The sequence below is a fragment of the Engystomops pustulosus genome, chromosome 1, assembly GCF_040894005.1.
Source record: "Engystomops pustulosus chromosome 1, aEngPut4.maternal, whole genome shotgun sequence".
NCBI lineage: Eukaryota > Metazoa > Chordata > Amphibia > Anura > Leptodactylidae > Engystomops > Engystomops pustulosus.
The window spans coordinates 3,392,199-3,408,346 of NC_092411.1; the positions used below are offsets into that span (position 1 = coordinate 3,392,199).

The 16,148-nt window shown below is 45.7% G+C and overlaps 1 protein-coding gene and 1 long non-coding RNA gene across 10 annotated transcripts in view; both read left to right on the forward strand.

Annotated features, from left to right (window-relative positions):
• The first annotated feature begins 447 nt into the window (after nt 1–447).
• Nucleotides 448–2,519, forward strand: LOC140134751 (uncharacterized). Its single transcript, XR_011856403.1, has 4 exons — nt 448–605; nt 1,137–1,196; nt 1,275–1,337; nt 2,106–2,519. It is a non-coding gene; the product is annotated as an uncharacterized lncRNA (long non-coding RNA).
• A 5,994-nt stretch (nt 2,520–8,513) lies between these two features.
• The window catches only part of LOC140114908 (von Willebrand factor A domain-containing protein 5A-like), a 31,203-nt gene continuing 23,568 nt past the window's right edge, over nt 8,514–16,148 (forward strand). For 7 of the 9 annotated variants that reach the window (XM_072132743.1, XM_072132745.1, XM_072132747.1 and 4 more), the window contains exons 1-8: nt 8,516–8,899; nt 9,506–9,568; nt 10,708–10,910; nt 11,336–11,558; nt 11,689–11,858; nt 12,372–12,492; nt 12,577–12,746; nt 15,502–15,590. In XM_072132743.1, the coding sequence (XP_071988844.1) occupies nt 9,517–9,568; nt 10,708–10,910; nt 11,336–11,558; nt 11,689–11,858; nt 12,372–12,492; nt 12,577–12,746; nt 15,502–15,590 (1,028 nt within the window). In that variant the 5' untranslated portion in view covers nt 8,516–8,899; nt 9,506–9,516. Of the gene's footprint in view, nt 8,900–9,505; nt 9,569–10,707; nt 10,911–11,335; nt 11,559–11,688; nt 11,859–12,371; nt 12,493–12,576; nt 12,747–15,501; nt 15,591–16,148 lie in introns of those variants that run through there. The other 2 variants (XM_072132750.1, XM_072132751.1) reach the window with 2 other exon arrangements.

Consider the following 16,148-nt stretch of genomic DNA (forward strand, 5'->3'; position numbering starts at 1 on the left):
CACAGAGAGTGCAGCACCACCAGCAGAGACTGCAGCACCACCAGCAGAGACTGCAGCACCACCAGCAGAGACTGCAGCACCACCCGCAGAGAGTGCAGCACCACCAGCAGAGACTGCAGCACCACCCGCAGAGAGTGCAGCACCACCAGCAGAGACTGCAGCACCACCCGCAGAGAGTGCAGCACCACCAGCAGAGACTGCAGCACCACCCACAGAGAGTGCAGCACCACCAGCAGAGACTGCAGCACCAGCCACAGAGACTGCAGCACCACCAGCAGACACTGCATCACCATCTGCAGAGAGTGCAGCACCACCCACAGAGAGTGCAGCACCACCCACAGAGAGTGCAGCACCACCCACAGAGAGTAAGGCTCCACACACAGAGAGTGCAGCACCATCCACAGAGAGTGAGGCTCCACCCACAGAGAGTGCGGCACCACCCACAGAGAGTGAGGCTCCACCCTCAGAGAGTGCGGCACCACCCACAGAAAAAGAAGCCCCATCAGTTAAAGATGCATCCACAGAACAGACTTCTTCAGCAGTAACGGAGGCTCCAGTCGCAGAAAATGAGACTCCGTCAGCAAACAATGAAGTACAACCACAGGGTAAGTCTGACGAAATAATGACCACACTTGACCTAAGCATTGTCATGAGTAGGACATCTAAGAGCAGATCACGGCATTGGACGTACAAGGGCACATTTACTAAGGGTCCACGGACCGCATTTCCGTTGGGTTTCCCGGCTATTTCCAATTTGCGCCGCATTTAACAGGGATTTTTGGCGCACGCGATCAGATTTTGGCACAACTGCATTTGGCACAAATGGGGGGGCGTGGCGGTCAGACTGATTCGGATTAAGCGCGGGATTTAAAATTCTAATTGTGTCGCAAGACAATGCACTTACATACACCGGGAAGAAGAAGGTGAACTCCAGCGGACCCAAGCGCGGAAGCGACACATGCAGGAAATTGGGCGCACCATCTTAGTGAATCGCGCCGGACTTCATCCTCGCCGGACAATGCACCTCAGGGATTGCAACAGGACCAGGTAAGTAAATGTGCCCCACAGTGTGGTGATACTGAGTTAGGGCTTGTTTTCTGAGGATTTATACTTTCTTTTTCATGAATGCTCTCCAGATGATAAGGTGGAGACCTCCAAGGAGCCAAATGAGGTGGTGCCAAATGTCAAGAATGAAGGTAGAGCTTCTGCTTTGGATATTTTAATATACCGTAGTTCAAGGAGTTTACCATAACAACTGCTTCTTATTGTCCTAGAACCTACGAGTGATGCTCCATCCAGTGACCAGCCCCAGTAGGTGACGGACAATCAATAATAAGGTAAGAACTCGACTTGTCATACATATCCAATAACAATGGGTGAAGCATGAATCATCTACACAGACGACTTTATCCAGGAAGTTGACCCCGTGGAGGTCATTTACTAAGGGCTCTGCAGGCGCATTTCCGTCGTGTTTCCCGAATTTTTCCATTTTGCGCCGAATTCCGCCGGGATTTTGGCACACCCAATCGGATTTCGGTGCCGGCTTTCACGCAACAGAAATCGGTGGAGCGTGGCCGTCAGACAACTCGATGGATTCGGAAAAAACGTGGAATTAAAAAAATTAAATGTGTTGCAAGATCACGCACTTACATGCACCGGGAATAAGCAAGTGAACTCCGGCAGACCTCGGCGCAGCAGCGACACCTACTGGATATTGGGCGCACGACCTAAGAGAATCCCGTCAGAACCTGAATCCTCGCCGGAGAACGCGCCGCGGGATCGCGACTGGACCGGGTAAGTAAATGAGCCCCAAGGTCTTAGAGTAGTCTGGATGGCAGAGGAGGACAAGTTGTAGGTCAGGGCTGGTGGAAAACGCAACAGTTCAAAGTAAATTGACAACTTTTTCTCCCACTTGCTTTGGCTTCAGGGGATGTTCACACGGTAGAATTTTGTTGTGGAAAAAATTAGGATTCGAAAAACGAATTAGTTTCTTACACAGATTTTGTCTGGATTCCACCACGGGATGCAGTCTCCCATTAGGTAGCTTAGATGGGTGCAATGTGCATATAAAATCAATGTTCACCGATTGGCTTATTCTCTTCCAGGTTCTTCTGTGGATGACTCTTGCAAAATTGGATTAACGTTTTAGAAATCTTCTGTGGATTCCAGGGTTTGGTTTCTGACCTGTAGTGGATGTACAATGGGATGTCCCTGGCCAAACAGTCCTCCAGAAGAGGATCTTGTTCAGCAGAGTCTCAGCAGCAGTTACTGCCTCCTATACTGTCCTTCTTCACAACCCCTCTGCCCCACTCCGGGACTACACTCTGCCCCGCTCCGGGACTACACTCTGCCCCGCTCCGGGACTACACTCTGCCCCGCTCCGGGACTACACTCTGCCCCGCTCCGGGACTACACTCTGCCCCGCTCCGGGACTACACTCTGCCCTTCTTTTTGTTTTTGGGAAAAAATTACCTTTTCTTTTCTACTGCAACTTTTAAATAAAACTCAAGATTTCCTCTGTCAAATTCTGGTTGAATCATTTTAATGAAATCACCTCCGCTGCTCTTCATGTTAATCCCGGCACTGACCGTTGCTAGTCTTGGAACGCTGGGATCACCTAGAAAGTAATGTTATAATTAGCAGCATGGAGCACGGGGACAAGATGTCCGGCGATCTAGGCTGCTAATTATGAATGCCCCTCACCTCCCTCTGACATGCTGGAAGAGGGAAGTGACTCTATGGAGAGGGGAGGGGTGAGCAGTGCTTAATCATCCTTTCTCCTGCATGCATCTGTATGCTCACCCAGGCAAGGATACAAAGTGTGAATGTACCCCTCACATTGCACCCGCCCCCAATATGTGAGATGCAGGGACTCACATAACACCAGCCCCTGATGTGTGAGAGGAGGAGACTCACATTACACCAGCCCCCGATGTGTGAGAGGCGGGGACTCCCATTACACCAGCCCCCGATGTGTGAGAGGCGGGGACTCACATTACACCAGCCCCCGATGTGTGAGAGGAGGGGACTCACATTACACCAGCCCCCGATGTGTGAGAGGTGAGGATTCACATTACACCAGCCCCCGGTGTGTGAGAGGTGGGGACTCACATTACACCAGCCCCCGATGTGTGAGAGGAGGGGACTCACATTACACCAGCCCCCGATGTGTGAGAGGTGAGGATTCACATTACACCAGCCCCCGGTGTGTGAGAGGCAGGGACTCACATTACACCAGCCCCTGATGTGTGAGAGGCAGGGACTCACATTACACCAGCCCCCGATGTGTGAGAGGCGGGGACTCACATTACACCAGCCCCTGATATGTGAGAGGCGGGGACTCACATTACACCAGCCCCCGATGTGTGAGAGGCGGGGACTCACATTACACCAGCCCTCGATGTGTGAGAGGTGGGGACTCACATTACACCAGCCCCCGATGTGTGAGAGGCAGGTTTCACATAGCACCAGCCCCCGATGTGTGAGAGGCGGGGACTCACATTACACCAGCCCCCGATGTGTGAGAGGCAGAGACTCACATTACACCAGCCCCCGATGTGTGAGAGGCGGGGACTCACATTACACCAGCCCCCGATGTGTGAGAGGCGGGGACTCACATTACACCAGCCCCCGATGTGTGAGAGGTGGGGACTCACATTACACCAGCCCCCGATGTGTGAGAGGCGGGGACTCACATTACACCAGCCCCCGATGTGTGAGAGGTGGGGACTGACATTACACCAGCCCCCGATGTGTGAGAGGTGGGGACTCACATTACACCAGCCCCTGATGTGTGAGAGGCGGGGACTCACATTACACCAGCCCCCGATGTGTGAGAGGCGGGGACTTACATTACACCAGCCCCTGATGTGTGAGAGGTGGGGACTCACATTACACCAGCCCCCGATGTGTGAGAGGCGGAGACTCACATTAGACCACCCCCAGATGTGTGAGAGGCGGGAACTCCCATTACACCAGCCCCCGATGTGTGAGAGCTGGGGACTCATTACACCAGCCCTGATGTGTGAGAGGCGGGGACTCACATTACACCAGCCCCCAATGTGTCAGAGGCATAGACTCACATTACACCAGCCCCGATGTGTGAGAGGCAGGGACCCACATTACACTAGCCCCCGATGTGTGAGAGGCGGGGACTCACATAACACCAGCCCCCGATGTGTGAGAGGCGGGGACTCACATTACACCAGCCCCCGAAGTGTGAGAGGCATAGACTCACATTACACCAGCCCCGATGTGTGAGAGGCGGGGACACACATTACACCAGCCCCCGATGTGTGAGAGGTGGGGACTCACGTTACACCAGCCCCCGATGTGTGAGAGGTGGGGACTCACATTACACCACCCCCAATGTGTGAGAGGCGGGGACTCACATTACACCACCCCCTGATGTGTGAGAGGCAGGACTCACATTACACCAGCCCCCGATGTATGAGAGGTGGGGCTCACATTACACCAGCCCCCGATGTGTGAGAGGCAGAACTCACATAACACCAGCCCCCGATGTGTGAGAGGCGGGGACTCACATTACACCAGCCCCCGATGTGTGAGAGGCAGAGACTCACATTGCACCAGCCCCCGATGTGTGAGAGGTGGGGACTCACATTACACCAGCCTCCGATGTGTGAGAGGTGGGGACTCATATTACACCAGCCCCCGATGTGTGAGAGGTGGGGACTCACATTGCACAAACTTCCTAGTGGCAGCCCTGACTATGGCTGTAACTTACCTCTAATTTATGAGGGATATGGCTGTAACCTACCTCTAATTTATGAGGGATATGGCTGTAACTTACCTCTAATTTATGAGGGATATGGCTGTAACTTACCTCTAATTTATGAGGGATATGGCTGTAACCTACCTCTAATTTATGAGGGATATGGCTGTAACCTACCTCTAATTTATGAGGGATATGACTGTAACCTACCTCTAATTTATGAGGGATATGGCTGTAACCTACCTCTAATTCATGAGGGATATGGCTGTAACTTACCTCTAATTTATGAGGGATATGGCTGTAACTTACCTCTAATTCATGAGGGATATGGCTGTAACTTACCTCTAATTTATGAGGGATATGGCTGTAACCTACCTCTAATTCATGAGGGATATGGCTGTAACTTACCTCTAATTCATGAGGGATATGGCTGTAACTTACCTCTAATTCATGAGGGATATGGCTGTAACTTACCTCTAATTTATGAGGGATATGGCTGTAACTTACCTCTAATTTATGAGGGATATGGCTGTAACTTACCTCTAATTTATGAGGGATATGGCTGTAACTTACCTCTAATTTATGAGGGATATGGCTGTAACTTACCTCTAATTTATGAGGGATATGGCTGTAACTTACCTCTAATTTATGAGGGAAATGGCTGTAACTTACCTTTAATTTATGAGAGAAATGGCTGTAACTTACCTCTAATTTATGAGGGATATGGCTGTAACTTACCTCTAATTTATGAGGGATATGGCTGTAACTTACCTCTAATTTATGAGGGATATGTCTGTAACTTACCTCTAATTTATGAGGGATATGGCTGTAACCTACCTCTAATTTATGAGGGATATGGCTGTAACCTACCTCTAATTCATGAGGGATATGGCTGTAACCTACCTCTAATTCATGAGGGATATGGCTGTAACTTACCTCTAATTCATGAGGGATATGGCTGTAACTTACCTCTAATTCATGAGGGATATGGCTGTAACTTACCTCTAATTTATGAGGGATATGGCTGTAACTTACCTCTAATTTATGAGGGATATGGCTGTAACTTACCATTCATGAGGTATATGGCTGTAACTTACCTCTAATTTATGAGGGATATGGCTGTAACTTACCTCTAATTTATGAGGGAAATGGCTGTAACTTACCTCTAATTTATGAGGGAAATGGCTGTAACCTACCTCTAATTTATGAGGGAAATGGCTGTAACTTACCTCTAATTTATGAGGGATATGGCTGTAACTTACCTCTAATTTATGAGGGATATGGCTGTAACTTACCTCTAATTTATGAGGGATAGGGCTGTAACCTACCTCTAATTTATGAGGGATATGTCTGTAACCTACCTCTAATTTATGAGGGATATGGCTGTAACTTACCTCTAATTTATGAGGGATATGGCTGTAACCTACCTCTAATTTATGAGGGATATGGCTGTAACTTACCTCTAATTTATGAGGGATATGTCTGTAACTTACCTCTAATTTATGAGGGATATGGCTGTAACTTACCTCTAATTCATGAGGGATATGGCTGTAACTTACCTCTAATTTATGAGGGATATGGCTGTAACCTACCTCTAATTTATGAGGGATATGGCTGTAACTTACCTCTAATTTATGAGGGAAATGGCTGTAACTTACCTCTAATTTATGAGGGATATGGCTTTAACTTACCTCTAATTTATGAGGGATATGGCTGTAACCTACCTCTAATTTATGAGGGATATGGCTGTAACCTACCTCTAATTCATGAGGGATATGGCTGTAACCTACCTCTAATTCATGAGGGATATGGCTGTAACTTACCTCTAATTCATGAGGGATATGGCTGTAACTTACCTCTAATTCATGAGGGATATGGCTGTAACTTACCTCTAATTTATGAGGGATATGGCTGTAACTTACCTCTAATTTATGAGGGATATGGCTGTAACTTACCATTCATGAGGTATATGGCTGTAACTTACCTCTAATTTATGAGGGAAATGGCTGTAACTTACCTCTAATTTATGAGGGATATGGCTGTAACTTACCTCTAATTTATGAGGGAAATGGCTGTAACTTACCTCTAATTTATGAGGGAAATGGCTGTAACTTACCTCTAATTTATGAGGGAAATGGCTGTAACTTACCTCTAATTTATGAGGGATATGGCTGTAACTTACCTCTAATTTATGAGGGATATGGCTGTAACTTACCTCTAATTTATGAGGGATAGGGCTGTAACCTACCTCTAATTTATGAGGGATATGTCTGTAACCTACCTCTAATTTATGAGGGATATGGCTGTAACTTACCTCTAATTTATGAGGGATATGGCTGTAACCTACCTCTAATTTATGAGGGATATGGCTGTAACTTACCTCTAATTTATGAGGGATATGTCTGTAACTTACCTCTAATTTATGAAGGATATGGCTGTAACCTACCTCTAATTTATGAGGGATATGGCTGTAACTTACCTCTAATTTATGAGGGATATGGCTGTAACTTACCTCTAATTTATGAGGGATATGGCTGTAACTTACCTCTAATTTATGAGGGATATGGCTGTAACTTACCTCTAATTTATGAGGGAAATGGCTGTAACTTACCTCTAATTTATGAGGGATATGGCTTTAACTTACCTCTAATTTATGAGGGATATGGCTGTAACTTACCTCTAATTTATGAGGGATAGGGCTGTAACTTACCTCTAATTTATGAGGGATATGGCTGCAACCTACCTCTAATTTATGAGGGATATGGCTGTAACCTACCTCTAATTTATGAGAGATATGGCTGTAACTTACCTCTAATTTATGAGGGATATGGCTGTTACTTACCTCTAATTTATGAGGGATATGGCTGTAACTTACCTCTAATTTATGAGGGATATGGCTGTAACTTACCTCTAATTTATGAGGGATATGGCTGTAACTTACCTCTAATTTATGAGGGATATGGCTGTAACCTACCTCTAATTTATGAGGGATATGGCTGTAACTTACCTCTAATTTATGAGGGATATGGCTGTAACTTACCTCTAATTTATGAGGGATATGGCTGTTACTTACCTCTAATTTATGAGGGATATGGCTGTTACTTACCTCTAATTTATGAGGGATATGGCTGTTACTTACCTCTAATTTATGAGGGATATGGCTGTAACCTACCTCTAATTTATGAGGGATATGGCTGTAACTTACCTCTAATTTATGAGGGATATGGCTGTAACTTACCTCTAATTTATGAAGAATATGGCTGTAACATACCTCTAATTTATGAGGGATATGGCTGTAACTTACCTCTAATTTATGAGGGATATGGCTGTAACTTACCTCTAATTTATGAGGGATATGGCTGTAACTTACCTCTAATTTATGAGGGATATGGCTGTAACTTACCTCTAATTTATGAGGGATAGGGCTGTAACCTACCTCTAATTTATGAGGGATATGTCTGTAACTTACCTCTAATTTATGAGGGATATGGCTGTAACTTACCTCTAATTTATGAGGGATAGGGCTGTAACTTACCTCTAATTTATGAGGGATATGGCTGTAACTTACCGCTAATTTATGAGGGATATGGCTGTAACCTACCTCTAATTTATGAGGGATAGGGCTGTAACTTACCTCTAATTTATGAGGGATATGGCTGTAACTTACCTGTGATTTACCTGCAGTGTATGGACACCATTACCTACATTCACTGCTATATCATGTAGTTATAGGGGGTGATGATCTTTCCATGTGCAGCCTCTCACATACCCTGACAAGTTGCCACTACTACTGAGCTACGGCTCTGCCGCACTGTGTGAATGAGCTTCGTACTAGTCTCCTCACATAGAATAGAAGAGCCGCTCATACTAGGGTGATTACGGTAGATGTCTCCTCTGCCTTTGCTGTAACTGAGGAGGCGGGAAAATTACCTCAGAATATCCGCGCTCCATGACTGAGATCCGTAACCGCCGTAAATACTGGAATATACGCGCAGCTGACCGGGAGACACCGCGCTGCTGCACTTCCTTAGTTGGTTACCTGCATGTAATACGGTAATTACCGCACATGGTAGAATACTGCCGCAGTGCTTCTGCACGTGACATTCAGCCTATACTACAGTCATTACGGCCGAGTTACAAGTCCGGATAAACACTGCGGGAGAGGTAAGAAGCACAGGACCACAGCTCCCAGCATGCCCTGCCAGGCACAGGGATCATGGGATTTGTAGTCCCCCTGATATGTATAAGCAGCATAGATATAGTACAATTGCTTTAATTTGGAGTAGATGAGATTCCTCTAAACTACTAACTTTCTAGTAATTTTCGGCGTCTCCCTAAAGTAGCAGAATTTCTGTCTCCAGATATCTTTGTCCCTCTGTTGGGCGCAGTGAAACGTGTTTTGGATACAACCCTGAAGGAGTACAGGAATTTTGGGAATTTTTTTTCGTTTGACACTGTAAAGCCGGTTCCCACGTTCTGTTTTCACCACAATTTTAGAAACGCATGCGTTTTGGCCAAACCCCCTCCCGCTTACGTTTTGGATGCGTTTAAAAACGTGACAAAAACAACACGAGGGAAAGCGGCCTCAGGCTGTAAAGTTTGCGTTGTGTTTACTTTCAGTTTGTTTTTTGGACGATACTTTGTATTTCTCAGGGCAAAGAACTTTACATTTTATTAATTATTTTACCAAAAGAATAGATTTAAAAATAATTTTAGTTTTATTCTGCGAGACGGCTCTCAGGGACCTTGTTTGTGGTGTCTCATCTCCAGGTCCGCTCCACATGATGCCGGCTCCTCGCTGTGGGCTTCTTCTTGTGGGCTCCAGGACGGCGGGTGAGGAATCATTTTTTTAAATATTAGATTCGGGGGCCTGCGGTTTCTACATTGTCAGGGGGCCTAAAGCTGATGTGGATTCCAGTTGTCACTGACACCAGTTTATAGAGGAAATTGTAATAAATCGGATAGGTAGTATGAGGCCACGCCCCCTCAGCTAAGTTCCGCCTTAGTACGCCCTCAGAGAAACGGTATGGGGGGGTGTATAAGCACCAAACATTGGGAATCTTGGCATTCTAGAAGGGGAATCTGTCACCACATTTTTTCCCAAATGCAGCTAGTGACAGGTTCCCATAGAGCCGTATTAACTAAATCCCCTCCTTCTTATAGCTAAAAATTGTTTCACATCACCATAAAATTAACTTTGTTATCCTACCTTGCATACAGACAGATCGAGTATGCCCCCATGGATTACTACTCCTCCCCATCCTTCATGGAGGCTTCTGTGATTTCATGTGATCAGATAAATACATGGGGTAAACTATACAAATGTAACAGGACCTTCCATGACATCACCCTGGTCACAGGACATGAAGTGCTGTATGGTGATAAAGAGGTGTAGGACTTGGGGAAGGGCCGGAGGACTTGGCTGAGCAGGACACACCCCCTTCGGCTCACAAAGTTGATTTTATGGGGATGTGAGGGTGTCAGTTAGTTAATAGGGCTCTATTGGAACCTGTCACTAGTTGTTAATGTGGTGACAGGTTCCCTTTAAAATCTGTGACTTTTTCACACATTTCATACCAAATATTAGAGAGAACAATGTATGAGATAAAAATTCTCCCCATGGTGTTTTCAGTTCATTAAAGCTGATACACATGTTGGGTAACATATTCAGAGGTAGCAGAGAAATGTTTCTGTGGTTATGCTGGAAAACCCCATTGGGCCAAAGGGGATAGGGAGTATAAATAGCTTCATGACCTTCCTTTAGGTCCCTATTTCTGCGTTGCGCCGCTCCGTCGCTACTCGTGGCTCGGAGTCACAGAAGGGAGAACCCAACGTTCACAGTGATAGTTGTCTCAGGGTTCTTAACTGATTGGTGTTCTACCAGTCTACCACCACGACCACCATGACCACCACTGCTAGTATCTTTCCAGGGATATTCTACCTTTTGTTCATTCTACTTTTCACTCATCCAGTTCCTCTTAAGGGGATCTCGGTGGATGTCCAGGTGAAAGGTTTTGTGTCTGATGTGTCCGCAACCCTCAAGTACAAGAATGAGGAGGAGAAGGCGGTGGAGGCCATCTTTGTGTTCCCCATGGATGAAGACTCTGCGGTCTACAGCTTCGAGGCCACCATAGAGGGGAAAACCATTGTAGCCGATCTCCAGGAGAAGAAACAGGTTTGTTATTTCTCAGTAATTAAAGGGGTGGTGTATCCTTCATCTAATTAGGTTCTTCGATTGCTAGAAAGACCAGTAATGTTTTGGGAGTGGTTGTCTCACATAGCTCTCCTAGAGGGTTTCCCAAATCTACCACTCAGGAGACATCAAAAATACTTGTCATAAGATACTGTTTGAGGTCTTTGACTCAGAACCTTTGACTCAGGACCAAAATCCTCAAGCGGAACAACATTTTTTCACCCACTATTAATGGTCCTTCTTCAGGTCTATTCAATGATGGAGCTTAACTATGAGCGACGTACTTCATCGCTGGTTGTATCTATCCATGGGACATCAGCACAAGACCCATTGGCTGGATTTATGATATAAAAAGATTTAAAAAAATTTTTTTTAGCCCTTCATTGAACGTTCTGTTAATTCCTTAGGCTCATAAGACCTATGATGATGCTTTAAATCTGGGCCGGCAGGCCTTTCTCCTGGAGGAGAACGAGGATTCTTCTGATGTTTTCACCTGTAGCGTTGGAAACCTTCCCCCAAGTCAAGTGACTGAGATCACCATAAAATATGTGCAGGAGCTTCCGGTAGAGGCCGATGGAGCCGTGCGGTTTGTGCTTCCCAGCATCCTCAACCCAAGGTACACGCCAACAGGTAGGGACTGGAAAGTGAAATATGTAGGTGATAGTAGATGGTAGTAGACCATCACCATAGGTCTGCTTGTCCGTCTCTTCCCAGTTGAGTTGTTGCAACTCTGTTTTTGTTTCGTTTTCACTTTTTATAGATCACAACTTAAGCGTCACTGCCACCCGCCCCCTGGTGCCTATAGGAGACATCCCGTACACCCTGAGTCTGAGCGCTCACTTCCAGTCTGCATACGGCATCGCCAAGATAGTATCCAACTGTGATATCAGCCCGGTGGAGTACACTACGGAGGACAAGACCGCCGCCAAGGTGGGGGGGGGGGGCACGCACATGGATCACATCTATTAACATGAATACAGTCTATGCCATAGGAAGTGATATGGGGTCCACCTATAGACTGGGTAGAGCACCTGGTCCAATCGATGGATAGAGGAGAGACTTGCACATTAACCCTCTGCTTATAAGCGGAGAAAATGCTGGAAGCAGGAAAGGAAATCAGAATTCCAACACTTTTATCTCATTGTTATTAACCGTAAAATGTAAGAAAGATGAGCAGCTCCTCTGTTCAATAACCATACATGGACTGCAGAACCTCAGTAGCCAATCCGGAGCAAGTCAAAACAGGCTCCGCCCAATCTTAAATCAGTTAAAATTTGAATTCCCACCATAATTTGGAGGTAACCAATAATAAGGCGGCGTGATTTTGAACATTCTAGAACAGGTGGACACTTAGTCCCGCCCACGAGGAGCTCGTCCTGCACTTTTCGCGGCACCTGGTTTCTACTGACCGCTCCAATGTGATTTATTTTTATACATTCTCAGGTGTCGTTGGGGGAGGGGCACAAGTTTGATCGAGATGTGGAGTTACTCACTTACTACACAGAAGTCTACAGACCGTTTGTGGCCGTAGAGGTCGGGCTTAGTCCTGAGCTGGTGGCACCAGGTAAGAATAACTGGATAACATCCATCACTGGATTGTTTACTTCTTCTTTTTATTCTCTTTTTTATGTTTTGTTTTTTTTTCTAGGCTCCTTTATGTCCGACCCAGTTGTCATGTTGAGTTTGTTTCCCAATTTCCTTAATCCACAAGAAGAGGTGACTATGGGAGAGTTTATATTTCTTATGGACCAGTCTGGAAGCATGAGCTGTCCTATGAGATCTGAGCTTGGTGCTCCACAACGTATCGAGAGCGCGAAGGTCAGTACAGAACCTCCTGGACCTCCTGATAGGAATGTCCCTGCAGCTTTATGTCACAGCTTATATATTCTTAAACAGGTTGCGTTACTTTCTACATTATACTCCAGAGCTGCACTCACTATTCTGCTGCTGGAGGAGTCCCTGTGTACATACATGACATTACTTATCATGCACGTCTGTGGACATTTCATTTAATGAGGGGAGACTACCGGAGCTTTTATTAGAGAGCAGTGGCTGCCACCCTAGACTTCTACTCAAGTAAATACGTTTTCCAAATTTTTGGGGTAAAATTAGGTACTTCGGCCTATACTTGGGTCAGCTTATACTCGAGTATATACGGTAAGTTGATGTATATCCATACACTTGAAATTATTTAAAGGGGCATCAACTTTAAAGGGGTATCCCTCCCATGAAGACAAGATTCCTAAATATACTCAGGATAACAAAATATCACTTTCTCTGATTAACTGTTATTAACAGAAATCCAGTATTCTACAGATATAAGTCTAACCTGTCTCTATCAGTCCTGGTGTACACAATTTCTGTTTCCCCTCTGGGATCCAACCCTAAATACTCTATCTTCTATGGTCGGGCAGGGCAGATTCTTCTCCTGTCTGCACGATGCAGTGTGATCTCCGCCCCTATCCCATGCATTATAACACAAGTTCACAGACACTTCCTGCCGGCAAGCAGCAGTGCACAGAGACTTACTCTACAAGATACAGATAAGATATGGTCCTTATCCGAGACGGAGGTTGTCACGAACTCCGCACACTGGAGTCCAAACACTAGGTGCACCTACTCTATGGAGTCCGAGAATTTAGCCCTTAAGCTCCGCCCACTTCCACAAAATGGCATTTCCATGCACTCCGCACCCAGATTGAATCTCACTTCTCACAGCTGCCACCACTCGTAATTATGGCTAACGAGATGCCCACTCCAGGACCAGATACACCCAAATTCACACTCCTCTAGGTGCCGTACAATTAATCTGGACACACACTGGGGCTCATTTACTAAGGGCTCCGCAGCCGCACTTTCGTTGGGTTTCCCGACTTATTCAGTTTTGCGCTGGGATTTTGGCACATGCGATCGGATTTCGGCGCAATCGCGCTGGCTTTCACACGACAGAAATCAGGGGCGTGGCCATCGGAAAACCTGATGGATTTGGAAAAAACACGGAATTTTAAAAAACGAATTGTGTCGCAAAATCAATCACTCACATGCACCAGGAATAGGACGGCGAACTCCGGCGGACCTCAGCGCAGCAACGGCACCTGGTGGACATTGGGCGCACGACCTTAGTGAATCGCCGGAAGACCTGAATCCTCGACGGAGAACGCGCCGCTGGATTGCGACGGGACCGGGTAAGTAAATGACCCCCACTATCTATAGCTACTACTAGCACACAGACAATGCACACTGAGGATTCACACAGAACGTGCACTCACTACATAGACTATGCTAAATGACCTGGTAACGTAATTCCCTTCTGAAACTTATTAAGGCTACGAGCAGTTAACACTTTAATATAAATAAAAAATACAGTACAATCAACACATAAACTTATCAGATTAAAAGAAAAGTAAAATAAGCTAAAAACAATAGACATACAATACATACAAACAGTTATGGGAAAAAGGAAACAAAATACTCTCACTATCAGATAGCAAGTGTCAAATTGGCACAGCATGGAGAGAATTGGACCAGTCTTTCTAATTTTAACCCAGTGGGTTTTTGACCCCCACCCCCTGGACGTGATGTCGCTGTGAGGGGGAGGTCTGCCTCTTTCTCCTCCCTCCAGAGAGGTACTGGCTGATTTTGGTTTTTATTCAAAACCCCAGAACTTTAGATTGCAAGATGGCAAAACCGTTCCATTGCTTCCAATCACCAGGGTACCTCGCTACCGTTCACCCCATACCAAACTTGGGGTGTCTAGGCCTAACCTTAGGGGTGTTCTTCAGTTGGCTTGGTTCCCATGCAGCTTGGCTTTTGATACCCTGGCCATGAGGATATCTAGACCCTATACCTCTCCTCTGTAACCGGGCGCCATATTTATGAATTATGTCCCAGTTATGGACAGCTATGATATCTCTTGGTCTCTCACAATTTTTCAGCGGGAAAGCAGCACACAGGTCCACTATTCCTTTGATCTATTCTTCCCCAGAGATGAGTTAGCAGAGGTGTCATAAAGGAACCTCCTGGGGTGTCAGGCTTCACATCATTTCCTGGCCACTTGTAACCGTAATTAACATTTGCTCCTTCAGTCAGTAATAAAATTTGAGAAGACACAATGAGAAGAAAAAAATGTACAGTTGGTGCAATATTATCACAGAGGCATATAGCAGAGCTGACCCTGTGTGCATTATAGCTGAGATATAGATACTAGTGAATGTTCAGAAGCTAAATATAAGTGTAGATAAACCCTGTACCCCGATAATCTAAGCACATTGTCAGTACACAGCATCTCATAGCACGGAGGAATCATGAAGTGTCTGCTCAGAGAGTCCCCGCTAACACTCTGGGATATTACACCGACCATCACTGAGTGATAGGAGCTAAAACAGCTAAAACATTGTAAAGTAAGGGGTTAAAATGATCTTTATTGTGTAAACATCACTAAGGGATTGGAATTTGCGAGATTCCTTTCAAACCCCTTTAAAGGGGAGATTAAGATGAAGTAGCTTAGTATCACTTAGCAGGATGTGTCATCTATTCAGGAAAGTGACTGCTCCCTTTTTTCTTTTCCCCCCAGGAAACCCTGATCCTCCTGCTGAAGAGTTTACCCCTCGGATGTTACTTTAATATCTTTGGATTTGGGTCCCACTTTGCCTCCTTCTTTACGTGAGTGAACCCCGATATAAGAGGTTTAGTCCCTCCAATATTAGGACACAAGTACTGGACGCAGATCCCTCCTGGAAAAGCCTATGGAATATACAGTGTATCAGAATATCCTGGAATGTGATACAATGTAACTGCTGATAGTATTTGTTGAGAGGTTTATGCATTTGTGGGTCGGTGGTTATGATGGAGGTTTACGGATCTTCTTACACTGGTCGCAAAAGCTTATAGTCTATGAGGATGAATGGGTGACACATGAACTGTAAAAATGGATTTATATTTCATTATTGCAGCATCTGTAAGTATACTGGGGGTGTATCCTCACACTGCTGTGCTCTGTGCTCTCTGGATTGAACTGCTCCACAACCCGTCCCTTTTGCTGGGTAAAAGCTGTAGCAGGCATCTGCTAAAATACTTAACTGTTCACTCCAAGCTGAGTGAAGGAACAGTGGGGGAGCTTAGTGCAGAGAGCTAAGAGAACAGCAGTGTACTGGCATATAAATACATTTTTACAGTCCTGCTGCTACTAACAGCAAACACAATGGTAAGGAGAAAAAAACG